This window comes from Anoplophora glabripennis, unplaced genomic scaffold, assembly GCF_000390285.2.
Source record: "Anoplophora glabripennis isolate ALB-LARVAE unplaced genomic scaffold, Agla_2.0 scaffold166, whole genome shotgun sequence".
NCBI classification, from domain to species: Eukaryota; Metazoa; Arthropoda; class Insecta; order Coleoptera; family Cerambycidae; genus Anoplophora; species Anoplophora glabripennis.
Window position 1 is genome coordinate 32,582 of NW_019416519.1, and position 27,907 is coordinate 60,488.

The 27,907-nt window shown below is 32.8% G+C and overlaps 1 protein-coding gene across 4 annotated transcripts in view; it reads left to right on the forward strand.

Moving 5' to 3' along the window:
• The first annotated feature begins 215 nt into the window (after positions 1-215).
• LOC108907027 (muscle M-line assembly protein unc-89-like) overlaps positions 216-27,907 on the forward strand; it is a 38,570-nt gene continuing 10,878 nt past the window's right edge. The window contains exons 1-7 of one of the 4 annotated variants that reach the window (XM_018710531.2): positions 239-670; positions 731-884; positions 1,475-1,731; positions 5,407-5,542; positions 15,625-16,105; positions 16,618-18,106; positions 20,963-21,091. In XM_018710531.2, the coding sequence (XP_018566047.1) occupies positions 480-670; positions 731-884; positions 1,475-1,731; positions 5,407-5,542; positions 15,625-16,105; positions 16,618-18,106; positions 20,963-21,044 (2,790 nt within the window). In that variant the 5' untranslated portion in view covers positions 239-479 and the 3' untranslated portion in view covers positions 21,045-21,091. Of the gene's footprint in view, positions 671-730; positions 885-1,469; positions 1,732-5,406; positions 5,543-8,424; positions 9,339-15,624; positions 16,106-16,617; positions 18,107-20,962; positions 21,092-27,907 lie in introns of those variants that run through there. The other 3 variants (XM_018710533.1, XM_018710535.2, XM_018710534.1) reach the window with 3 other exon arrangements.

Here is a 27,907-nt window from a genome sequence, read left to right on the forward strand (position 1 = left end):
AATATCTGCAATGAATGCTATCATAATCGCGTGCGTTCTAGAGTGAGATAGTATATACTGAGATACTGTATGTCTCTCTCGCATACTCAGACACACTTTTCGCAATGGCATGCTACCTCCAGTAGTACCTATATGCTCGAAGATATGGAGATTAAATGAATTAATAAATAAAAGCTGTGTAAATACTGACATTTCCGACATTTGTTGTTGGAAAATTTATAGCCAAATTTTTATTTGTAGTTTCAATATTTTAATAATTTGTATTTGTACACTTATAAGCGCTTTCAAATTCAAGGAATTAATTATATATGTATATTTTATAAAATTATTTCATTTTAAATCTACGCGCTTACCTATCGGGTTACGGGTTCTGTGGGTCACGGTCATTTTTGAAATAGTTCAAATTTACTATCGTCAAATACAAACAAAAGTTATCATTCTATATTGAATATTCTTGTTATATTTGCAAGTGTCAGAAAATGGCTATAAATAATTATTTTGACAATGCTGATATAAATATTTATTATCATATGAAAAATCACTATAAAAAATTGAGAAGTGCTAGAAGTACCATTGATAATTCTTTGCCTCAGAGTTTCGTTAAAACAAGTTCTACTTCTACTCCGCCAAACTCTGAAAGGTCCCTAAAAAGGACAAATTTCGAGGAAAGGTACGTGTTATGTAAATAGGTATTTGAGGAAAATTTAAATACTAAACTATTATTTTTTAGAGATATTAAGAATGATTCATATTTACCTGTTCATTCTGGTATTGTTCGGAAGCACAATTGTATTACCAATTCTGCCTCAGCAACTAGTAACACCACAACTGCAATAAATTTACCGTCCAGAAGAAATCCGTCTATAATTCCTTATAAAATGAAGGTGTGAATTTATTACTTTAATTTAATGTATGAGTGAAGATTTGTGGCAAGTTTATAAAACATTAATTATTATAGATGCAACGGATTAAGCTAAGACTAAGACTAGGCCTTAAAATTAGTATACAGTTATAACTTGGTTAAGATTTAAGATATTTTTATAAACTCCATTATTGTCAGCTAAACATAAGGCTTTTTTGCGACTGAATATTGGTGAATATCTGACTTGTAGTTACAATTTCTATCTCTTTTAATCTTAATTGTCATATGGTAGTTTAAAGGCTGGTTTTCATTTCGGGTACTTTGCTCCGATCATGTTCCGTTTATGTTGTGTTGTTTAGAATCTCAAATTTATATTTCTCCCTATAATAACACGGAAAACATCAATTCTCATATTCACTTGAAGTGAGCACAATACCCTGAATGAAAATCAGCCTTAAATCTCTTCATTCACTCGTACTACACATACTACAACATACTATTCCACTCGTGAAAGAGCTTTTAAATCTTTTAGCCTTTTTAAAGCCTTTAAATTACCTTAAACAAAGGTAGCTCATGGTTTTGTTTTAATCCTATTAACATTTGTAAGGATAGCATTTAGCAGTAAGATCGTGTTCCACGGACTCAACTAGACGGAAAGACATGAGCATTAAATTGAACAAGTTAAAAAAGAAGAAAAAAATTGCAGACAATAAATGTAGCACTGGAGATAGTAGATCAGAATCATCTCTAAATAAAATAGAAGATCTTATGGGTGATCATCAGTGCACAGTCGGAGAACACGATAAAAGTGAAACAAACCGAAGCATAATCACACAACAGTCTGAAGAAAAATGTAATATGCAGCCTAGGTAATATTTATTTATTTTTAACAAATATGTATTTGTATAAAAGATATACGTCAGTTTTATAATAATCTTTCAATAGCCCTGAATTCCAGTTTCTTTTTTCTAATAAACTACATAATACGATAAAATAATTGAAGAGTAAATTCACAGGAAAATTCACAACTTTGGCTAATATTAATGAGATTATTAACAAAATTAACAACAAAAAAAGCGCATATATTTGTGGGTTGTCTTAAATTTTTTTTTTGTAAATAATTTTTATATACATAGATTTCTAATTCGTCTTAAACTAATTTTTTCAAAACATCTTGATCTGCATGTATAGTTATTTTTTCTCTATTTAGATATTTTGCCACCAGTGAAAAAAATTAGTGGAATAAACCCTTGCCTCAAAAAGATCAGTCAAGGAAGGCTTATTTTTATGAAACTAGTAATGCCTGTTCAAATATCTCGTACTGAAAAAATACACATCACTATCACTCATTTCCATAAGTTGTTAAGTTTAGAATATATATCAATTTTTGTTATGCCCCGTACGATGTTTTTTTTTTAATTGGGGAATAAACTGTCACAAATAAGTAACTTCAAATGATAAGGAGTAGTTATTGCCATTGCAGTAGTACTTTCAACTTAGTAGTAAACGGCATTAAAAATAAAAGAGTTATAGCAATATTTTCATATTGCCGCTGATCACGAAAAGCCACTCTTGAGTCATTTTTTAGGAAAGAACTATTATAAAGAAAAGTCATCACATATAAGCTCGTACCTGTATATGTTCACTGTATGTCATAGTACTAATTATAGTAGGGAAGCCCACGATACTAAACAGGGATTTACTTGAGCGTCGTGGGGACCTATTGGATTTTGAAGATTAGATGGTAGAAAGAAAAAAAGGTTATATGATGTATACCCTGTCAGCGATGGGGGAAGCGTCTACAGGCTTTCAAAAATGTAAAAAAAAAACGGTCACATGGAAATACTCGGGCACGTCAGATATTGATAGTGTATATGCTGTACGTGTCTCCGATGATGGAGATATGTTAATCTGCCGATTTGGATGGTGGGAGCGGCCATACGGAAAGGTTAGAAATGGGGAAAAAAATTTACTCTAGCGCGTCATGTATTCAGAGCTCCCATTCAAAAGACTGACAATTCGGATGTGACGCAAACTCGTGGCAGCTTTTTGAAAATCCAAAAAAAAATCGCCATTTTGAAATACTCGAGTACGTCAGATTTTCATATAGATGGTTCAGTTTGATGCTCTGGATGGATGGATGGATGGATGGATGGATGGATGGATGGATGGATGGATGGATGGATGGATGGATGGATGGATGGATGGATGGATGGATGGATGGATGGATGGATGGATGGATGGATGGATGGATGGATGGATGGATGGATGGATGGATGGATGGATGGATGGATGGATGGATGGATGGATGGATGGATGGATGGATGGATGGATGGATGGATGGATGGATGGATGGATGGATGGATGGATGGATGGATGGATGGATGGATGGATGGATGGATGGATGGATGGATGGATGGATGGATGGATGGATGGATGGATGGATGGATGGATGGATGGATGGATGGATGGATGGATGGATGGATGGATGGATGGATGGATGGATGGATGGATGGATGGATGGATGGATGGATGGATGGATGGATGGATGGATGGATGGATGGATGGATGGATGGATGGATGGATGGATGGATGGATGGATGGATGGATGGATGGATGGATGGATGGATGGATGGATGGATGGATGGATGGATGGATGGATGGATGGATGGATGGATGGATGGATGGATGGATGGATGGATGGATGGATGGATGGATGGATGGATGGATGGATGGATGGATGGATGGATGGATGGATGGATGGATGGATGGATGGATGGATGGATGGATGGATGGATGGATGGATGGATGGATGGATGGATGGATGGATGGATGGATGGATGGATGGATGGATGGATGGATGNAGATAGATGGATAGATGGATAGATGGATAGATGGATAGATGGATAGATGGATAGATGGATAGATGGATAGATGGATAGATGGATAGATGGATAGATAGATAGATAGATAGATAGATAGATATATAGATACAGACAGACAGACAGACAGACAGACAGACAGACAGACAGACAGACAGACAGACAGACAGATAGATAGATAGGTACGTACCTACGTACATACATTCATACATACATACATACATACATACATACATACTATTATAAAAAAAAGGTACAATGTATATATCCTAAAACAATTAAAACCATTTTAACAAAAATCACAGAACATAAAATTATACAACATGTCTACATACATTCGCACAAATTATACTGTGAACTGTAGAGCCATTTCTGCTGTCATAACACATAAGTTAAACAACATATAAATCCTATACAGAATTTAATAAAAAACGATATTTTTAGTTTTTTATCGTTTTATTAGCAAAAATAAAAAATACGGGTCCCCTAAATTTGTCTTAAGAATCTATGACCAAGTTTTGTTGCATTAATTTCGGGACACCCTGTACATAATTACAGAAAGAATGATCAAAAATTTCATGTTTAATAACACATTAATAGCGATTTCCTGGTAAACGGTTACATTTATCGGCTTGAACAAAGAGTACATATTTTTTTTCTGATATTGTTTCTCTTTTCAATAATGTTTAAATTTCTGTGATGTCTAGCAAGAGAAAAAAATTAAGAACCAAACAAATTTTGAGTTCTAGGTAAAGTGCCCTCTAGTGGCGCATAATGAAACTTTTATCTGACTGGTCCAATAGAGCTTCATCTACTTAGTGGGTGTGCCAAATGAGAGATTAATCGAACATGAATTAAATAAGTTATTTAAATAAAAAAATTAAAAAAATGAACTTGGACAAGCTGTAACTTGCAAACAATTGACAATTCGAAAAAAATTTTCATTACATACTGCTATTATTTTAATCCATAGAATCACCTCCCGGAGTTTCCTGACGGAGTTTCAAAACAACATGTATTTCCCTGCAGCTGCACGCACTAAGCTTTATTAACGATTTTTGTTACTTCGTCTTGTGGAAATCGGCAGATTATATTTTTCCCGTTATCCTTGAATTATGTCCTTCAAAATAAAAAAAAAAATCGACCGCTCTCGAGAATGCTGAGGTGACGTTTTTTTTTTTTTGCAAATTTGTGACCTTCCGACTGCCTTACGTCATGCTCAAATCGTCAGATTATTGAAATGCACACTTTTCAGCATGTAATTAACCCATCATATCTTAATCTGACGCGCTCGAGTATTTCCAACTATCGATTTTTTTTTTTACTATTCTGATTGGCTGCCCTACACGCGCTGCCTTATATAGAGGACTTAGATATGGTGGACGTACTCAACAGGGTGCAAGGTATCCCCCATATGTTAATCTGCTGTGCTTGAGTAACTCCCAAAATCCCTTCTTGGGCTCCCCTACTATTATGTATCATCATGGATGAATGTATTCTTTCATAATTTTAAGATTTTAATTCTAAAAAAGACTTGTGGAGAGACACTTTTTTATATGGATTTTTTTTTTTGGTCGCTAGCATCCATTTATGAGATCAGTGACGATATGAATATAATAATATGCATAGCACAAATACTAATACATTTATTAATATATTTAGAGTGGAAGAACATGAATACCTCCAATTTCTGTTAAGAATAACTGAAGATATAATCATCAATAACTTATATACAAATGAAGATATAGAAAAAGTATTTCACACACATGTTGAAGCAAATAAGGATCATCTAAAAGTGGTAAATTATTTTTATATTATACTGCAAATTTACTAGAATTGTCTAGTCTTGAATTTATTATTTGAATTCATGAGGTGGTGATATCCATTATATTAATTTAAAATCACTCTCACAGGGAAAACATGTACTTATTTAATTATGGTTTTTGGCAATTTTCTTCAATTGCATCAGCAAAAGCCATAGCTTATTTTTAACATGAAGAGCACTAATAAGTCAAAGTCAAAAGTTATTTAGTTCAGTTTATTACTGCAAAGTAACGTAACAATTAGATATGTATCTATTAGAAAAGAGTAGAAAATTAAAGACTGACAAAACAGTAATCAAAGATACTAAAATAATAATATTAAAGTGGCCCTTCACGTCGGTAAGCAATCATTTTTGTGATTATTTCTTTATCTTTCCCATCGTCTGTTAAATCTCAGCACCTATGCTATTTCTAGTCTGTTCCATTGGCCTGTTGAAGTGTGTCTCCACAGATAGCAGCACATTACACGATTCTTGACAAGTTGCCTCAATTTTCGTTATATTGACATTTCTTAGAAATTATGACAAATCTCAACTATTTGTTAAGGTATTATTTTTATAGATTTGACAGTATACAATGGATGGAGCTATGACTATGATACAAATTGCGCAATATTGACTTTAAAAGAAACTATTATGAAATTCATTAATTTAACAATGAAAAAAGTTACTGTCAAATACGCAATAACGCTTAATATCATGTATTAAATATGAGAAATTGTGAGTACTAAGCTTGTAAATTCCCCATCTTGTTTTACATCCTGGCCCCTGCCGCCTCTCTACATACCATCCATAGTATACTATCAGATCTATGATTATTTTTATACCTACATACAGTGCTATTTTTTTAAAACCTAACATAGGCCAACTTTTTTATTTGAAGTGATAGACTAGTACTTCCAAATGCAGAGTTGTAGGAAATAACTAGATTAAGAAAAATTTACTAATAATTCTTTCCGGTCTTGTTAGATTTCTGCAGTAGCTACTAAAACGATATTTTTTAAATGGCAACACCGTATTTTTTTAACATAATTTGACAAACCTTAAAATTCTAAATAGAAAATGTTATGTCACATTTCTTTATCGGAGTAGCCCTTTTAAAACAATCAATAAAAACAACGAAAATAATCTGCAGTCGGCAGGAACTAAAAAAAGCTAACATAGCAATAGTAGGCCTTGGATATTAAACAAAAATTGTGTTGTTTGAGAGGAGCCATCATTATTGTGCTGTCATTGTGGTATTTGACAGCTGTTGTATTTGAATGTGTATAAAAATGTCTTAATTAAGTTTTTATGATGATTTTCAGTAGTGATGTGAGTGAAAATATATAACAAATTGATATATATATCAATTTTTGATACATATCAGCTATTATATATATGTTAATAGCTGATATATATCAATTTTCCCGCCATTTCATCAATAAAGCCAAATTTCAAACTTAACCTTACATTTTAAAACTAAAAACTTGTGGTGTGGTAGGCTTGAGTTGGACTGTAGTCCATGAATATAAAAATTTGAAATTTTAGGAGTGTACTATAGATGGGAAGAACTAAGAGTGCACGTAATTTCAAGTCACCCCTTCCACCCTAGGGGGTGAGGGGTGTTTTTTTTAGATGTACCCTACTCATTTTGCGAGTTTCGGATTCTACGCGTAAAACTACCCCCGAAAGCGCGTTCTTGCCGAATTCACACAAAAACCAAACCACCACCCTCGTATGGACTTTTTCGTTTTTTGGATGGGCATTTGGGCACATCTCCGTCAGAAATAAATATAGAAATCTGAAATTTTAGGGGTGTACTATAAGTGGGGCGACCTAAGAGCGAACGTGATTTCAACTCACCCTTTCCACCCTAGTAGGTGCAAAGGGGGTTGAGGGGTGGTCTTTTAGACGTATCCCCAAGAACGCGTTTCCGGGGGTAGTTTTACGCGTAGAATCCGAAAATCGCAAAATAGGGTACGTCTAAAAAAACCCCTTCACCCCACCCCCTAGGGTGGAAGGGGTGAGTTGAAATTACATGCGCTCTTAGGTCTCCCCATCTATAGTACACCCCTAAAATTTCAGATTTTTAAGTACTACTTTAAAGCAGTTTCTTTATTATCATAAGTTTTTGATAATTTTTATTTCAATTTTTATATTTAATTTTTTTTAAGTACGTATTGTGATATACAAAGACAAAATTTTCTTGTTCTAGAAATTTCCCATTTTTTATTTGTGGGTTGAAACTAAATTGCTAATAAACAGCGTACTTGCTTATAAACAGTCAGTAGTACGCAACAAAAATTAGAAGTCATTATGATAAAAAAAATAAAAAATTCCAATCTAAATATGAAAAAAAATAAAGATCACTTGATAACTTTTCTAAAAGTTCATATATATGACATGTATTTGGTGTCAAATTAATCAGCAAGGCATTAGCAATATGAAAAAACTAATTTGAGTATAGTTTTTTTTTAACAAAATTCATCTGATATATATAATGATATATATTTTGATATATTTCACCCAAAACTAAATAGCATGCTATTTTACATCACTAATTTTCAGCCATGTTAACTTCTTTTAGTTCCTGACGACTACAGATTATTTTTGTTGTTTTTGCTGATTGTTTTAAAAGAGCTACTCCAATAAAGAAATGTGACATAACATTTTCTATTTAGAATTTGAAGGTTTGTCAAATTATGTTAAAAAAATACGGTGTTGCCATTTAAAAAAAGTATTAGTAGCTGCTGCAGAAATCTGGAAAGAATTATTTGTAAATTTTTCTTAATCAAGTTATTTCCTACAACTTTGCATTTGGAAGTACTAGTATATTACTTTAAATAAAAAAGTTGGCCTATGTCAGGTTTTAAAAAAATAGCACTGTATATATCAAATACCTTAAAATAATGCAGTTTCTTGTGAAAGTAAAACAGCAAATCAGTTATTACTAACGTGTTCATGCACAATTTTCTCCAAAATGTAATGTTATGCGAAAAGTGTAGATAGAATAACTATGTAGGCTGGGAATGATATAAATCTTATATATTTTAAGTTTTAAAATATCACACAATAATACGCATATTGAAATAAAATGTGGATATTTTCTGTAAACTGCAAAAGTGTTAAAATTAAATGTGAAAGATTGACATTTACTACCTGAGATTTATGTTTCTTGAAAGAGGGTGTGTCTAATTGTTGACAGTGCTCACAGTTTCAGATGAAGTTAGGCTGTCTGGGGTCAGGGGGTGGCACGGTCAACGTCATTAGATGTAATAATAATAATAATTATAATAATAATAATGCATTTATTTTCCTTTAAGACGTGTGTATATAGGAATAGTCAATGTTACTTAACCTAAGACGACAGAAATTCATGATATATAAATTTATATAGAGGCATCCGGAAGTCACCATTTTGTCGCGTATTAATTGAGTGAATGTCCCTATTCATTTTGAATGTTGCTCGATTTTTAAAAATATATATACACAGTTCAAAAATTAATAATTCTGTACCGCAAAATGCGACAACTTGGGACACTATGATAAAATGGGACAATTTGCACCTGTTTTGCTGTTTTGGGAAATACACCTGGCATCGCTGAGATTCAATATGGCGCATCAGCACACGTCACGCTGGTCGGATATTGTTATTCAAGAGCGGTTGGTGCCAGTTGTTTGAGGTTTCTCGAAGAGACGAGTGCTGCAGGTCACATCTATTTTGCCGCTTCAGAAGCATCATTTTTGTACTTCGAAAACTTCTTGTGCAGCGCTGTAACCGTTACACATGGTAAGTTCATATTTTGCACAGATTAAAGGCTTATCTTGTTGTTAGTTTAATGTTGTAATTGGTTCTCTCGATTTTTTTAAACACTTGTTTTAGATCATGATTCTACAAGAAAGAGCATTGCGTCTTCAACTTGGGACGACCTGTCCCAAGTTGTCAATGCGTCCCAAGTTGTAAAACATATATGATTTTTTTTCACATTTGCTTAATTTTGTTGGTACTTACTATTTCAGGGCCTTACTATACTAAAAAAATTAGCGGACGAAGAAAAATAGGAGCCAGACGTTAGAGACAGTTTGATGATGACTATCTACAATTGGCCGTTGAAGCTGTAAGGAGTGGGAAAATGTCCATGAGGAAAGCAGCTGAACGATTTAGTATTCCAAAATCGACCATTAATAGGAAAGTAAGAGGAAAAAATATGAATCAGGTTGGACATCCCACAGTGTTGAAGAGGGAGGAAGAGAAAATGTTGGTTGAAAACATTGTTACTGCTGGCAATTTATTATAGTATTTTCGAATAATCTACCCGGTCCATGTTGGTGTCGAAGTTTCTTGAAGAGGAATAAGCAACTTCTTTCCGAGAGACTAGCTGAAAACATTAAAAGATGTAGAGCTGCCGTTAATCATGATACCGTGAACAAGTACTTTGCAGAATTAAAGGAATCATTAGAAGGTGTACCACCTGAGAGAATATTGAATTTTGATGAGACTAACATAACGGACGATCCTGGGAAGACCAAAGTGGTGGTGCGCAAAGGCACCAAATATCCAGAAAAGATCATGGACTCTTCAAAGGCAAGCATATCTGTCATGTTTACCGGCTCAGCTTCAGGTGTCTTATTACCACCATATGTGGTATATAAGGTGGAGCACTTGTACGATTCGTGGAAAGAGGGTGGCCCCAAATTTTGCAGATATACAAGATCAAAGAGCGGGTGGTTTGACTCTACGATTTTCAAGGACTATTTTCAAACTTTGGTTATCCCATATTTCCAACGATTGGGACCAGGAATAAATGTTGTAATCTGTGATAATCTAGCAAGCCACAAGGCTGTTGACATCGTCGAAATGTGCGAACAACATAATATTCGTTTTGTGCTACTACCTAAGAGTTAACACCCCAAATTCCCTAAATAAAGCTTTGCACGTGTGATAACTTGGAATACCCGCAATACATCTCAATACCCGTTTCTGGGCAATAATTGCACCAGGTGATAGGGTAGTATCCCCCCAAAATCATACACCGTATCTCAAGCGGGAGTCAACTTGAGCGTGGTACAAATTCATAAGCTGATGCTTCGTCAGAACTGATTTCAAGTATCTAAACAAGTAACACAGAGAATTTAATATTGCTATTAGGCTGGAGTAGTGATCTTTCCAATTTAGGCACTCGTCCAATGTGAAATCTAGAAAATTTACGGTTGTTACAGTATCAGACAATGGAGAATTGTATACTTGAACATTTAGTTTAAACATTCTTTCTGATAATTATGAAATCGAATATAAGATGTTTTTGAGGGATTAAAATATAATGAGTGAGAGCCGCACCAATTGCTAACTTTATTTAGGACCGAGTTGCATTTGAGTGCCAGTGCATCATCAGTTTTATCAGATACAATTAGCGACGTATCGTCAGCATACATAACTGGGAATGCAGCGGAGATTAAGCTATCAAGTTCACTCGTGTACAACACAAATAATACAGGTCCCAATATCGAGCCCTGTGGCACACCCATACAGACTTTCCACGTATCCTGAATTTATTCCTTGAACGGTACCAATTGAGGAACAAGAAATACTTACATATTGTGTCCGATTTTTGAGAAATCCATTGAGAGATCCATTCATAGGCCACCCCCCTTATACCATATCCATCTAGCTTTTATAATAATTTTTCATGATTCACACAGTCAAATGCCCTGCTGAGATCACAGAAATACCAACAGGGCACTCGCCTGCCTCCATAAGTTCAATAACCCTTTCACACAATGAGTGTAAAGCGGTTGTGGTTGATTTACCCGCACATAACCCATGTTTATCTGTAACAATATCATATTTGTTGAGAAATCTTACTAATCTATCGTGAAAACAATATTTGAATATTTTGGAAAAACATGAAGGGATGGACACACCTATAATTTTCCACATTATGACAATTGTGTTTTTTAAAAACAGGTACAACCTTTCCAATTTTCAGATAGTCTGGAAATGACCCAGTCTCAAAACGACAAATTAATTAAATACCAAAGAGGTTTTACAATAGCTGTCAGAACTTTTTTTATGATGAAAACCGGAACGTTATCCGGTCCCGATGAATTTTTATTTTTTAATTTATTTCCTAATAAAATCAACAACTCGTCAGACGCATACGGTTGAATAAAAAAAGAAGGGTACAGTTGATTTTGGCTGAAAATGGGGTAATTATTATTAGCCAATGGAATATTCTCAATCAACTTAAGGGGAGCATGTATAAAATAATTATTGAAAATTGAAGCTACAGACAGGGGATGGGTACACAATTCTCCATTATCCAATTTTATACTTATATTTTTTACAATGTTAGACTTATTGGACAGTTCTGAAATTACTCTCCAAGCGGTACGGGTTGGGTTATCAGAATTTGCAATTTTACTTTGATAGAATTCCTTTTTTGTTCTACCAACTAATTCAGCATGTGATTTTCTTGCGATTTTATAAAAGGGGTTCAACTCAGGATACAAAGCTCTCAAAATATGCAAGTCCTTCAGTTTAACACTGGATGTTCTTACAGCGTCATTTACCCACCACTTATGACTTTTCTTATAAAATTTCCGCCGAGGAAAACTTTTATTGAAGTGATATAAAAAAGTATTATGAAAACCTTCATATGCAATATTCATATCGATTGTGTAGCGCACAAATGTGTTAAGTGAAAAAATGTAAATTTTTCAGGAGGAAAGAAATAAACTTCTGAATGTTATAGTAATATAGCACAATGCCTAATTGTGATTATGTTTGTTAGGTAGGGTTTGTTGGTTTAATATTTATTGCAGGTCACATGGCACATACTCAAATAATTTTTTGAATAAGAAAAAAAAAATATTTTTTTTATAAATATACAGCACTTAGCACATTTGTGGTTCTCCAGTAATGCTTTACTCACTGAACAAAATAATTAACAATTCACTTTTAAACTAGATTTTATTGCAGAAAACAACCAGATTTTATCAAATTAAAAGAAATACAGTTACTGTAATCAAAAGTTATACAAAAAGAAAGTAAAAAATTAGCATTAATCATCTAATTTTGCTGCATCAAGCTGAGTTCCATTGTTCACTTCAGGAATTTCCTTAATAAAGTTGGTATAATCCTCGGGAATGATTTTGTTCGACAACAAATAAAGATCTTTTTTTTCTTCTGAGAAACCGGTATTTTGGAGTCATACTTTTGATTTAATGTTACTGTTTCCCAGCTTTTCTTTTTTTCTGGTTTACGTTTGTCAGACACATCGATTCCATGAAATGCTTCGTCAGAGAGGTTGTATTTATACTGTATAATAAATGGTTTTTCCTTCTGATATCGCATCCACTTTATATTGAGCCAGGTAACTTTTTCTTTTTGAATATTGTGGGTTGTATTGAAAACAATATCAGTCACTAGTTGTTGCAAGTTGAAAAAATCAGTATATTTAAGGTCATTGACAAAATAAGGACGAGGTTTAATTCTAGCCATTGATATCAAAAGTCCCCATTCACGGGTAGAATATACTTTTTTTTATGTCTTTTAGCCCTTTCTATAGTAGCGTGCATGGAATCGGCTTCCAGGTATGAGTGACCTGATTCCATGAACTTCATGTCTATAGTTTTTAGGTGTTTTATTTTATTAACGGCAAAAAGCATCGCTGCTGCGACGAATTTATTGCGGTTTTGTCCGCTACATGTATCAGAAAATGATGTGACATGTGTAACAGTTTCTGGTAAACTCGCCAGATATTTGATGAGACAAGTTCCTATTTCTGTACTACCTATCTATATCTATCTCATTTTGCTCGAAAAGTGTACTTAACACATTTGTGCACTACACCATCGATATGAGAAGTATTGTATTCCATAGCCCACTGCTCTCTCAATAGATCTAATTGAAACTCTTCGATATTATTAAAGCTTCTCCGAAAGTGAGAAGCCTGAAAAGGCTCTTCATCCCGCCCGTAATCGATTTGAAACAGCACAGTTCTATGGTCAGATACATCATTGTCAACTACAGCTGTAAGACTGTTCCGTATCATATTTGTGAAAACATGATCAATTATGCTTGAGCTGGAGTGTGTAACCCGAGTTGGCCACCATACCATCGGAACCAAATCGAAACCAGATAAAATGTGACACAAATTTCTAAAAACATTTATATTCCGACAAGTCTCAGACGAATCCAAATTAAAATCCCCTGTTAAAATTATATTAGCATTAGGCACAAATATAAAATCCAACACGTTAAAAATATTTTCAAAAAATAAATTTAAGTCTCCACTAGGAGATCTGTAACAATTTAAAACAATTGTGTGCATGGTGTTTACTTTCCAAGACACAGCACATATTTCTAAATGTTTATCCTTACAGAATTTATCAAGATTAATTGTTTAGACATTAATATTAGTTTTAGTATAAATAGCAACGCCGCCCTTGTCATAAACACTTCTACAATAGAAACCAGACAATTTAAAACCACTAATATGCTTAGTATGAATAGAAGCAACTTTTGCATATGTTTCGGTCAGACATAGAAAGTTTAAATTACTATAATTACAGACATCGACCTCAATTAAATCAATTGCATCTTGATTAAGACTTTGTACATTTAACAATAAGATGTCTGGGTTAAACATCATTTTTCCCGGAACAGTTTTCTTTCGAAACTGAAAAAAACCTATTCACACACGCTCCCTCAGGCCAAACCTTAGGATCCATCGCTATCTTGAAGTTGTCCTCAAACATAGTCACCTTGAAGGAAGAGTATAGATTTGGGTACTTGGATGTCATAGACTCACAGATCACTTAAGGAAAAGTATTCTTTAGTAAATTTTGTAGGTCCACGGCTGTAGTATGAACATCAATTCTATACACATGTAACGCTACTAACTTTCGCACACCCTTGATGGATGCTTCTTTATTATTCCCTATCACCGTTGCATTACGGTTACGTCCTCTCCGATGAATCACTGGTTTCCATTTATTATCATTTTCAGATAAATTTTCTTCATGAGAGACTAAGGTTGTTCTTGTATCTGAGCCAGGCATCTGCTGATTGGTCAACATAGTGCCTTCAGATTCTGTATCTCTTGTAAGATTAATTATTTCCTTACATTTTAATTCACTTTGTACCATCATAATATCAGCTGATAATTGTTTACTTCTGACAACAGAACTATCAATTTTCTGTTTATTAGTTTTTGTTTCATAGCTACGTCCAGTCTCTGTTTTTGAGCCATTTGATTTTTGTCGTTTTATCTTTCCATTCTTATCCATTTTTTGCGGGTCCTCGGTATCCTTATTCTGAACTAATGATAATTTATTTAAAAGGTCAATCTGACATGTTAATAACTTTATTTCATCACGTAGCTCAGTAATTATTACATCATTTTGTTTAATAACGTAGGAAAAAATGTGTAAAAAAACATGGCTTAAACAGAGATGAATTATTATAATGGGGTAACAAAAGATTATATGTATTAAGAAGTAATGATAAATGCACAATTCATTAGATCTGAGGGCGTCATTCGCAGTGCTATCTGGATCCTGATGGCCTACAAACATCAAGTGTTTAACTTATCTGATAGCTGATAAAATTAATGGCCACACAACAGGTTTGTCATAGTAACGAAGTTAATTACAGAATTCCTTAACCAAATTCGGTTAATTCAACAGAATGGTATTTCAAAGCCGATGTGATCTAGCTGATTATGCCTTTCAACGTGAAACATAAATACATTTCAAGTATTCACATTTTTAACTTGACATGTCGGGGTTTAAACAGATACAGCAATTTGATTTTTGATCGTAATGTTATGCAAAAGCTTAAATAAAAATTATGATTTGTTTTCCCTATAATCACTTGTTTGGTCAAAACAGCGCCATTTCTTGGTCGTTTATTTTTATAAATAGCAAATCGGATATAAAGGATTCAAATTGGAAAAATTTAATGAAAATAATTTGCATGGTAACTAGCTGATTTCATTTGTTTTTTTAGGAAACCTGACTCTCCTTAATTTTACTCTTGTACCTGTAGACATATTATTAGAAAATTATTTTAGGTGAAAATGGAAGCTCAGTTGGCTAGGCTGTGTACAGAACTAGAAATTCCATACAAAAATATTAAAAATAATTCTAGAGACTCGGCATGTTATGAGCAATTTTTTAATTCATATGCTCCTGATCAAAACGAAAGAACAGAAGATTGTGAATGTACTACAAAACGTGTATTAGATATTGAACTAAAAGACAACAAAATAATTTGTGAGAATGAACAAAAAGAAGAAAACAGTGAATTTTATCTAAAAAAAATATGCAAAATTATAGCAAGTAAGTGTAGTTTGGACCGAGTAACAGAATGTTCAGAGCCTAGTCATTCACTGGATGCAATTATTGGATCTATGAAACAACTTTCGAACACAAGTGTTTATGATTCACGCAATATTCTATCCTATTTTATGGAGATTAGTAACAAATGTTCAGAAGAGATATTACATCACAGTGAAATACATCTTGATACAGAAGAAAAAATTGTATCTAATGGTATGTAATAACTTAAAATTGCTAAGAAACTTATAATGTTTTTTTACCATGGGAGAAAATTTTAATAACCTACTTTAAAGATAAATATTGTCATGAAATAATCAGTTTTCCAGAATAAGTAGATATGTGGTTGCCAAATAATACTTAAATAAAGTTTTAATAAAATATAATTCCAGATTAATATCATTGCTAATATTAAAATTGATGAAATGAAATTATAATTAAATTACAAGGCATATCCACAAAATAAGGGTACTCAATTTTTCGGAATAACAGCACTCTTCAACATGTCACTACAACAACAGTTCTCAACTGACTGAGACAAATTAGGGCGTGTTCTGCTCCAACACATTGGCCTTGAATGCAGTGTTACCAACTTTGTCGAAAACAAAATCCACAGAGCATCTCAGTACTCTTACATTGTAGATATTCCTCGAACTGAACACAAATTATTGAAGTTTCCTCACCTCTTTCATTTCATTTTGTATATGAATTTGCTTATTTGCTTTTAGATAATCTCACTGAAAAAGAAAAGTTGGGTTGTAAGGAAGAGGAAATTTTGTTTGAAAAATTAAATAGTACTTCGATAAGTCCAATAGGGGACAATAATATTAATGCAACTGTAAATTTGAGTACTGAAAATGATATAAGTACAAATGAAAATGATAAACAATCTGCAGTATATATTCCTGCTAATGTTTCAATAGAGAATTTAATAACTCGTACGATAGATCAGGTTAAAGAAAAACCAGACATTATTTTGAACAGCCATGTTGATAGATTAGTGGAAAATTTCAGCACAACCTCCTGCAAAAACATAGAAAATTGTGGACAGGTATGTTTAAATTGCGACAAAGTGGAAAATACATCAGAAACAATTTCATCACAGAAATGCAATGAAAACGAAACGAGCTGTACCGCAAATGATATATTAGACACTATTCAAAATAATAAAGAGGCAAGTTCAAAAGTAATCAATGAATGTTTAAATTGGCCCCCTGTTGGAAATGCAGAACATTGTGATGAAGATTCTTCTTCTTTATTAAAATGTAGGGAAAATCGTGTAAACAATACAAACGATATGAAAGAAAATGTTAATAACATCAAAGAAATAACATTGAGATGGGATAATGTACAAGCGGCATTTGCTGAAAATTCATGTAAAGTTACTAATGACCAGAGTACCCAGATGGAAATAGCGCAATCAGATAAAGAATGTAATACGAGTTTAATATTGAATGATTACCACAGAAACGATTATGTTTTACTTAATGGTCCAGTTTATGTTTTGAAAACAATTCTAGATTCCTCAGATAAATTAATCATATATGATCAGGATAACGTTGGAAAAAATGTTGGTAAAGAAATCGACCAACCATTACACGATGAAGAAGTTAGTCCCATAAATTATGATAGAATTCCCACACTTCAGATACAACCAAGATTAGAGTATATACCTCCCTATACCCAAGACGATTTTTCAAAGCTGTTAAACTCCGATTATGACTTAATGCCACAACGCGACAGCGATACATCTAACAAATACCATCACCTACTGGTAGATGCTACGACCAGTATTTCTAATATTGATTTGAACGAGGCAATAAATAATACATTCACAAATCCTGATGCCTTGTTACTCAGTGATAAGTATGAATTAATCGGTCAGTTCCGCAAGGAAGAAAACCTTATTCCTGAAACAGACAATGTAAAACACAGTAATTTTAAGAGAAAGGACTTTCATTTTGAGCATAGTCATTGTGAATTACAAAGCACTCTGCTGAAGGAAGTAAATAATCTCCCAAATGTTTCTGATAGCAACAAAACAGAAACGTCATCACATATACCAAATCTGGATGTGCCTCTAACAAACTATCAATCGTTTTCAAAGGATATTATAAAAGAAAATGATGTCATAAGCAAGGATTTAAGTGAATCTGGAGAAATTGTTAGGGCTTGTGTTTGTACAGATGAGGAACTTTCTCAGATGTCAACATTTAGGTAAGTTCTTTTTGATCATCTAATCTAAAAATAAATTCAGTTAAAAACTTCTATAGAAATGATGTTAAAATTGTAATTAAAATTCCAAAATTATTACATAAACAAATCTATACAGTGGAAATTGGGTTTCATATTAACAGAAAATTAGAGAACATCATGGGGAAATTAAAAAATATTAATAGTTGTTGATTTAGTGAACATTTAAAAAATGGTATTGAAAAACGACAAAAAATTTTACTTTAAATTATTTATACAGGGTGTCTCACGATCACGGCCCATTAGAATTACTTCAGAGACTACTTCGATTTGAATTTTGAAAATTTGGGATACCGGGCTTTCGGGCATGACCTTCTTAACTAAAATAATGGCGTCCACGTACCATTTCCGGTTATACCAGAAGTCGCCATCAACTTGCTTATTTTAAATGGAACACCCTATATATTATTGCAATTTTGGATTCTACGTGTTATTTTAGGTGGGCTTTTATGAAGTTTCCCTATTCCTAAAATTAACCGTTTTCAAGATATTTAATTTTTTTCAAAAAAATGGAGAGAAACAGTGACTAGCTTCAAACCATGTGTATTTATAGTAAGAAAGATCCAGCAACAATATTTATAGGGGGGATAACTAGACCCTTAAGCTTTCCATCCATACTTTCAAAGTGGGTTAATTGCATACAGGGTGCTAGAAATTTAATGCCGAGTTTAGTTAACTTCAAACCTTCATAAGTCGGTTTTTTTAAATGGAACACCCTGTATGTTTTTCTATATTCTGATACACAATTATAACTCTTATACCTATCTCTTCTAGTTTTTAAATTATCTACTATTTTTTGTGTAATCACCTAAAATCATGTAATTTCTTGCGAGGATAGCTGTGGAATTTTTAGCAAAACTTCAAAACAAACAACTAAACTGTCAATTTGTTGTTAGTCTCTTGCAGTGACAGTTTAATTTAGTGTTTATAGGAAATTAAAAAAAAAATACATATTCAAATGCTGATATTTTAAATTTGTTATTCATTCACGGACGTTGCAATGGAATTATAAGCAGAACATGTACAGTTTTTAATTAGACATCCAAATTTGCCACCAATGAGCAGAAAAAAGTTAAGAAGAATTTTAGCAAATCAACTAGAGTATGGTCGAATTTGTGCAGAAAAAAATTTACCAAAACCAATAACTTCAAATGAAGATAATGTAATAGATTGTGAAACGATGTTAGTCCGATACCAAGAAGATTCACAATTTTTGCAACATATTATATGGACAGATGAGTCAAAATTTACGAGAGAAGGTATTTTTAACAGACATAATATTCATTTGTGGTCATCTGAAAATCCTCATGTTATCCGGGAAAGAAACTTTCAAAATAAATTTAGTGTAAATGTTTTTTGTCTAATTAAAGATAACCAAATTTCTTACTATATCTACGAACAAAATTTAAATGCCGACAGATATATCAATATTTTGCAAACGGTTGTGGCAGATTTTCTAGATGATATACCTTTAGACCAACTAAGGAAGTGTTGGTATCAATTATACGGGGCTCCACCTCACTGTCACAATCAAATCGATCAACAGCTGACTGAAATGTTTGAAGATAGATGGATGAAACGCCTAGGACCGTGGAATTGGCCAGTCAGGTCTCCCGACCTCACTCCATTAGATTTTTATGTTTGGGGAGTAATAAAGCAAAATGTTTATTCTACACCCGTTGCTTCAAAAGAGGATTTTATTACTCAAATACGAAGAGCGTTCCATGAATTGCCTTCAGCTGAAATAGCAAAAGTGGTGACTGATGGTGTTATCTCTAGAATTCACAAGTGCTTAGCTGCTAATGGGGGTCATATTGAACACTTATGACTTTTTTGTCATTTTTTTATCTTATTGCATTATTATTATCAACATACATAATTAAAATTGTGTACTATGTATGAAGTCGATTTTTTAGAATTCTTCTTTATTCTGCTCATTGGTGGAAAATTAGGATATGTCTCATTAAAAACTGTAAATGCTCTGCTTAGAATCCCATTGCAACGTCTGTGAATAAATAATAATAAATAACTGGTGACAGTTTACACAAAAAATAGTAGATAACTTAAAAACTAGAAGAGAATTAGGTATAGGGAACCCTGATACCGTTCGGAAGAGAATAAAATTGTGTATCAGAATATAGAACAACATACAGGGTGTTCCACGTAAAAAAACCGACTTATGAAGGTTTGAAGTTAACTAAACACAGCATTAAATTTCTAGCACCCTGTATGCAATTAAGCCACTTTGAAAGTATGGATGGGAAGCTTAGGGGTCTAGCTATTCCCTCTATAAATATTGTTGCTTTATCTTTCTTACTATAAAATACACATGGTTTGAAGATAGTCATTGTTTCTCACCATTTTTTTGAAAAAAATTAAATATCTCGAAAACGGTTAATTTTAGTAATGGGGAAACTTCATAAAAGTCCACCTAAAATAACACGTAGAATCCAAAATTGCAATAATATATAGGGTGTTCCATTTAAAATAAGCAAGTTGATGGCGACTTTCGGTATAACCGAAAGTGGTACGTGGACGCCATTATATTAGTTAAGAAGGGCATGCCCGAAAACCCGGTATCCCAAATTTTCAAAATTCAAATCGAAGTAGTCTGAAATAATTCTAATGAGCCGTCACCGTGAGACACCCTGTATATATTTTAATTGTAACTGACGTCCTGTTTCTTGAAATCGGACGTTTAAATGAAAAACCACTTGAGAAATTTTCAAAGAATCTATTGTTAATGGCTCGATCTATTTCTTAGTAACACCCTGCAAAAATACAGTGCATTATGCTTCATGATTTCTAATTTTCTTGCAGATCTGATAGAGAAAATAATAGCAGCAGTTTATCTCCTAATCACAATATTTTGGGTAAACGAAAACTTAAACATCCTTTGTAACTGTTAAAAGAATATGTGCTATTAATTTTTTAACATTCAATAAAATATTGAAGTTACAATATTTTTTTATTTAATTTGCACATTATTACTAATTATTATGGTATCGCATTTTATATGTTAGGTACCTACTAAATTCAAAATTTAAAATCGATTATTCTCGCGAGACATGCCTGGTCAAAGAGATACCTATCTTCATGCAGCAAACTGTAGCATGGCAGGTATTCATTTTATGAGACATTCTGTGAGAGTTCTCCTGAAAATGCTGCCATAACATCGTCAACAACAATGCAGATGTTTTAGATGGTCAAGTCAACTCAAAGCTTGTCACACTAAAGTCTGAACCAGTTTATGTGAAAATCAACTTCATCCATATTACATCCAGTTCAAGTCATAATGCCTATTATTGCAAAGCATTACTTTGTACCTACTGGCAAAGAATAATCTGCTGATCTGTCGATATTATAAATGCATGATTTTCTTCATACTAGGTGATATAAACTTTTTATCTGATGATGTGGGAAACAACTACTCTGTGAGCTCTACCACCAACATTGAATTACACCCCCAATATAAACAGCTGAGATCAGCATCATCAGACTGTGACTGGTATCAGCATGCATAATGTGAGAGGAATGACAAAGGATTTAGCTACAAGAAAAGTTGGTGTATAAAGCAAAAGGAATAATAGAAAAAATATGGTCGCTTCTAACAGCATGCAGTGACATATGGCTTTCATATCTTAAGTGCCATTGCTGCTCAAAGCTCAGTGTGAAATAAGCCATGTTTTCATAGTACCTACAGATTAGCAGGTGACTCTTTGCCAGTAGGTATACATGCAGTAATGATCTGAGTTGTTTAGTAGATATTGGGAGTGTAATCCAATGTTGGACTAAGCATGTAGCTCGCAGAGTAGTTGCTTCCCACAATGTTGTTACAGTAAAGCTCGGTTACAACATACACACTTATTACGTACTTATGGTTATAACGTATCAAATAAACAAGTCCTGGCATTGTTATAGGGCCTTTAATGGTTCATTATTTTGTTAAAACGTACTCCGTTATTACGTTGTTCTGATATAAAGTACCAAAATACCTGGTCCCAGCGTCTAAATTTCATTATAACTTACTTTTTATACATAGATTTATTTCGGCAAGAACGGCAAAAGCACAGGGCACGTGTAGCACGGCGGCGACATCTAAATCAAAGGCGGCCGCTTTGACCAGGCCGATATATATGTTTTCGCCGACTAGCTGCCCGGTATTGTTTATGTATCTACTTAAGATTTTTTCTCCCAACACATGTTGATAAAATGCAGTTGTCTAAGGTTATTTTAACCATTCTTTATTCAATTTCTTTGTTGACATCGTACAGTGTGTATCTAAGCGTAAGCGAATTTTTGCATACTGTTAAGTATGGATGATTCAACCCAAGCTGGTCCTAATAAAATGGCTCGGAAGGCCTTAACAATAGATGAAAAAATTTCTATAATTCAAGAAATAGAAGGAGGTGTTAAACAAGTTGACATCTGCAAATCTAGATGTATGAAAAAAACAACAGTGTCCACGATATTGAAAAACAAACATAAATATTGAATTCCCGCGGAATTTCTAAACAAAGTAAAAGAATTTGCAAACCCGTCCAAAAAAAAACATCGATGAGGCATTACTTCAGTGGTTTATATATCAAAGAAGCTTGAATACTACAATAAGTGGGCCCATTCTTCAGGCAAAGGCTCAAGAGTTTGCAAAGTTACTTAATGCTGATGGATTCTCTTGTGGTTCGGGTTGGTTACATAGGTTCAAAAATCTGCACAATATAAGTTCCAGTAAAATCCATGGGGAAGTTGCATGTGTGAACATGGAAAATGCGTTGGATTGGGTTAAATCAACATTGTTCTACTACTTATGAACTACGGCAAGAGTGATGTTTTTAATGCCGATGAACTTGACCTTTTTTTATAAACTTGCTCCAAATCGTACAATGAGCTTTAAAGGTCAAAAATGTGTTGGAGGAAAACTTTCTAAGGAAAGAATAATGGTTCTTGTATTATATGATTGGGACAGAAAAACGTAAATTCTTAGTTATTGGTAAATTTAATAGGCCCAGGTGTTTTAAAAATTGCTGGTTAATTATATGGCAAACAAGCTCGCATGGATGACCGCAAATATTTTAAAAAGTGAACTAAGATCTTGGGACAAACAATTGGTAAAAGAAAACAGGCGGATATTATTGCTTGTTGATAAATGTTGTACTGCTCATCCTCACGTTTCCAATTTGACCAATATTGAACTGGCATTTTTCCCACCAAATTTTACATCTGTCCTGCTACCAATGGATCAGTGTTATCCACAGTTTGAAAGTTCATTATCGACAACTGCTTATGACCAGTAATCTTAAGTGCATCGAAAATAGCACATCAATAACAATAAATTTGCTTGATGCTATTGAAATGGTTGTGAAAGCGCGGCAACAGGTTGCCGAAAAAACAATTGAGAATTGTTTAAAACATGCATGGCCCTCTCTTTGCGAGTTCGACGAAACTCACCTTTAAGTGTGTGTGTGTGTTTTAACTTAAAAAAATTAAATCCAACTGTGATTGATGCTTTCATTGACGTGGATAAAGAGCTTGTTACAACAATTTTGCCTACAGAGCAGATTAACGAAAATGAGCAGGTTGATAGTGGACAAGATGAAGAAGAACTGGAAGAAGAAACGCCTGCAATGTTTAATGACGGAATAAAAAATGCATAACGATTTTTAGAAAGAAAAATTAATACTGAAGATCGTATTGTAAGCGCATGGCTGGAAATAGAAATGTATTTAGAGCAACAGATCCTTATAAATCGCAAAAAACAAACTCATAACAGACTTTTTTGGAAAATAGTTTTAGTTTTAGATATTTTATTATTATATATATTATATTATATTATTATTATACCTATTTTGTGGTGCAAATAAAGTGTATTTTTAGTTTTGCTTTTAAGTTTTAATAATAAAATCCATATATACTGTTAATCTATTGCTGCTTTTGTTAAACATTTGTGTTTGTATTTTTGTTAAGAATTAATAAAACTAAATAATTTTTTTAAAACGTAAGTACTTCTGATATAACGCACCGATTTTTTAAGTCCCCGCCAGTACATTATAACCGAGCTTTACTATAATTAAAAAGTGACTCCTGGATATGTCAAACAACAGATTGTGTGAATGTGATACTTTCAAATATCTTCTTTAGGCGGCCTCAAAATGAAAAATTTTGCTTCTTTTCATTGCTTTTGGATTTCTGACAATATGTTATTTGAAACATGTCCGTTTGTCTAATTCTGATTGTGTTAAAATGGACACTATAATCATTATAAATGTGGTTTTTAAATTAATTAAATGTGTCCTAGAAATAATAAATTACATTTTATTTTTGAAAATAAATGAATCGGTGAGTTCGAAAACCATACATGTCCAAAAACTTCATTTTGAGATATACGGACATATACGATTCTCCACCTCATTGGTCAGTAACGACCTGCTAAATACTGTTAACGGTTAAGTATATTGTATGTCCAATTTTGGACTTGTATGGTTTTCGAACTGATTCAATATAATCAAGTAACAGCAAATTTTTATAAGAAAAAAAATAGCTTGTCAGTGTCAGCCTAACGACAGAGCTCAGTTCAAAACTTCAGTCAATTTATGTCACTATGTAGATTAACTACCACACAACTATTATTTAACACACTGCCATGATAGAAAATAAGAGTAGTTTAGTACAAAGTAAAGAAATTTGTGAAAGATTGTGTAAGAAGAATATAGAAGAAAAAGCTGCAAAATATTGTTACAAAAACTGTTTAAACAGTCTCAGGCCTGGGAATGAAGTTCAGAAACATGAAATTAAACCAACAAATGTAAATCAAAAAGAGTCACTGGTACAGACTGTGACTGCCAAAACTTTCACCGAAACTAATACAGCAATTATTAAAAAAGCATCAGAAAAAAGTGAACCAGTTTCTATTAGAATTAATTCAAAAAGTCCAGGTAAAAACCCAAATAGGCCGTTAGAAACTATATTTCCCTCGGATAAAACTGAAAATGAATATAAATGTACACTGAATTGTCGTGATGGTAAAATATGTCCCACTATTAGTATAACTGTGGATAGAAAAACATTAGAACAAGCTGCAAAATTGGCTATCGAATCTGCTTTAAATCATAAGCTATCAGAAATAATATCTGCTGGAATTTCTCAAAAAGAAAGTTCTTCAGGGACTAAGCCAGAAAATGATGGAAAAGAAGAGTCGTGTAAAAATGCTGAAATACGAACTACTGTCACTACACCAATACATTCTAATTCAGAACAGTGGCACTCTGAAAGTAAATTTTCAAATAACATAGATACTAAAAACTTATCTAATCTGCGAAAAGGAAACCAACATGAAGGAAAACCACGTTCTACACCCAATACGATTATAAGTCCGAAAGGAGTAAAAAGTGAAATAAGTGTTCATAAATCAGTTTACGTTTCAAGTGATGTACACACCTATGGTTCAATTAATAACGGCAAAATTGGAACACAAATAAACAGAGGAGATGTTAAAAATCCTTCCATCGAAATTAAGTCAACAGATTTAACTAAAAAACCCAGTCAACATTCAGTGAGTATACTTTCATACGACCCTGAAGAGGAAAATGAATTAGATAAGTGGAAAAAGAATTGCCAAGAAGGAGTATTTGCATTGCAAAGTTTAGTGGATAAATGTGAGAAAGATCCTAATTCTGTACTATCTACTTTTAAAGTAAGTTTAGGTACTGACAGAAAATTACCAAATGGTTCTTCTGAAACCATTGATGAACCAGAACCACTTTACATATTAGAAAAGACTCATGGAGACAATTTTGGGGACCCTAAATATCACCTGCTAATGGTCGATGCTTCTACAAGCATCCACACGATGGATTATAGGGTTCCACCTAAGGTGATTTATTACTACTATAATAATAAAATATAACAGTAATGCTAGAAATGCTATTGAACAGAAAATGATATCAATGTTATGAATAGGTGTATATTTATTCTGACTTATGATTTTTATAGGGTCAACCAGAGGTTAGGTAATTCTTCACGTTTATAGTAATGGCTTCCAAAAAATAAGTTATTCATATTTTGAAAATGAGGCATGGAACTATACTGATTTTTAAGATACGATTTTTAAACCCACATAGAGAACTTTCATGATAAAAAAATTTCGAACGAAATTTGTGAAGTACGATATTAAAATAAGGGTGGCCGATCCTGAGATCTCGAAAAGGGTTGTACATATATTTATAAAGTATTTTTTTTTAATTCAACTGATATATATGTATACAGAGTGTTCTCAAAGTTGAGTCATTTATTTTAACAGCTGGTAGAACTCAAAAAAAGTCGATTTACCAAAAATCGTTTATATATATTGCAGAAGTTATAAAAATCCTGTTCTACAAAAATTGTTCAAAATTGTTACCATTTGTTTACCATTTATGTTTTTACAATGCAATGGCCGAAAATGACAATAAATCAGGTTGTATTATAAAGTTTTTAAATTTCAATTTTTTAAAATAATTATTGTTAATAATTGCTTTATTTGTCAACCTATTATATAAACAATTTTTAGTAAATTGCTTTTTATGAGAATGACTTAACTTTGAGAACACTTAATATATGTGCAACCCTTTTTGAAATTTGAGGGTCCGCCATCCCTATTTTAATTTTTTATTTTTTAGAAAAATCTCTTAAAACATGACGGGACATATCGCATGCTTCATTATCAAAATATACCATTTTAATTTTTGTCTATTATTTAAAATCTTGCGGTTTTTGAAAATATATATTTTAAATATAAAAAATCCATAAGTATAAATATCGGATTTGACAAATTTAATGTATTTGAGTTTTAATGTTTCTATTGATATAATTTTTGTATAAAAATATAAAAATCGGTATTAGTATATATTTCCATTTTTATTTTATTAAAATAAAAATAAGCAAACAGTTTAAAAAAAAAATAAGTATTACAGCGACCCTGTTTTCTGAAAGAAAAAGTAAAAATAAAAAAATAGGTAATCTCGACTCATGTCAATAGAATTAACCAATTTCGAGATAATTGATCTTCTCTTGCTAGTACATACATTTTGTGATAATCGACATATTTCTAAATTATCTCCCATCAGTTACATAATTTAATTCAAATTATTTAAGAGGTCTATGAAAAATGACAGACTTATCAGAACTTTTCATTTAATTTGTCATTAAATTATAAGCATAAAAATAAATATTCAATAAAATAAATGACTGATATGTATTAATGTTTACGGTATGTCAAATGGTAACTGCATTCAGGCAATACAAAAATATTTCTTCAGTGTTCGAACACTAATAAAACTTTTCCCTAGTACTTTGAAGAAAAGTTATGAAGAGAAGTAAAAATTAAAATCATGAAAATATGTATGCTCTAATGTTGATGACGAAGTTGGAGATAATCGGACACGGACAGCAAGTATAAGGCATGTGCCAAGCTTTCACAGTATGAATCACGCGTCTGTTTGGCAAACTCTTAAAAACAATTTTTTCTATCTACCATTTTCGAAAAGTTCAGGAGGATTATTGAAGGAGACAAAGTTTTTATAGATGGATGTACAGACATGGCATTGAAGGTCTATATTTATTCTCTTCTTTTCATGGATGAAGAAGATTTTCATGTAAAAAGAGATTTAATTATCGTAATTGTCATATCTAAGCTGAAGAAAATCCTAATGAAATCTTCACTAACAATATCTTTAGTGGAGAAAAGTGATAACCTTGTTTGTCTTTATTATTTTACCTGAAAGATTCACA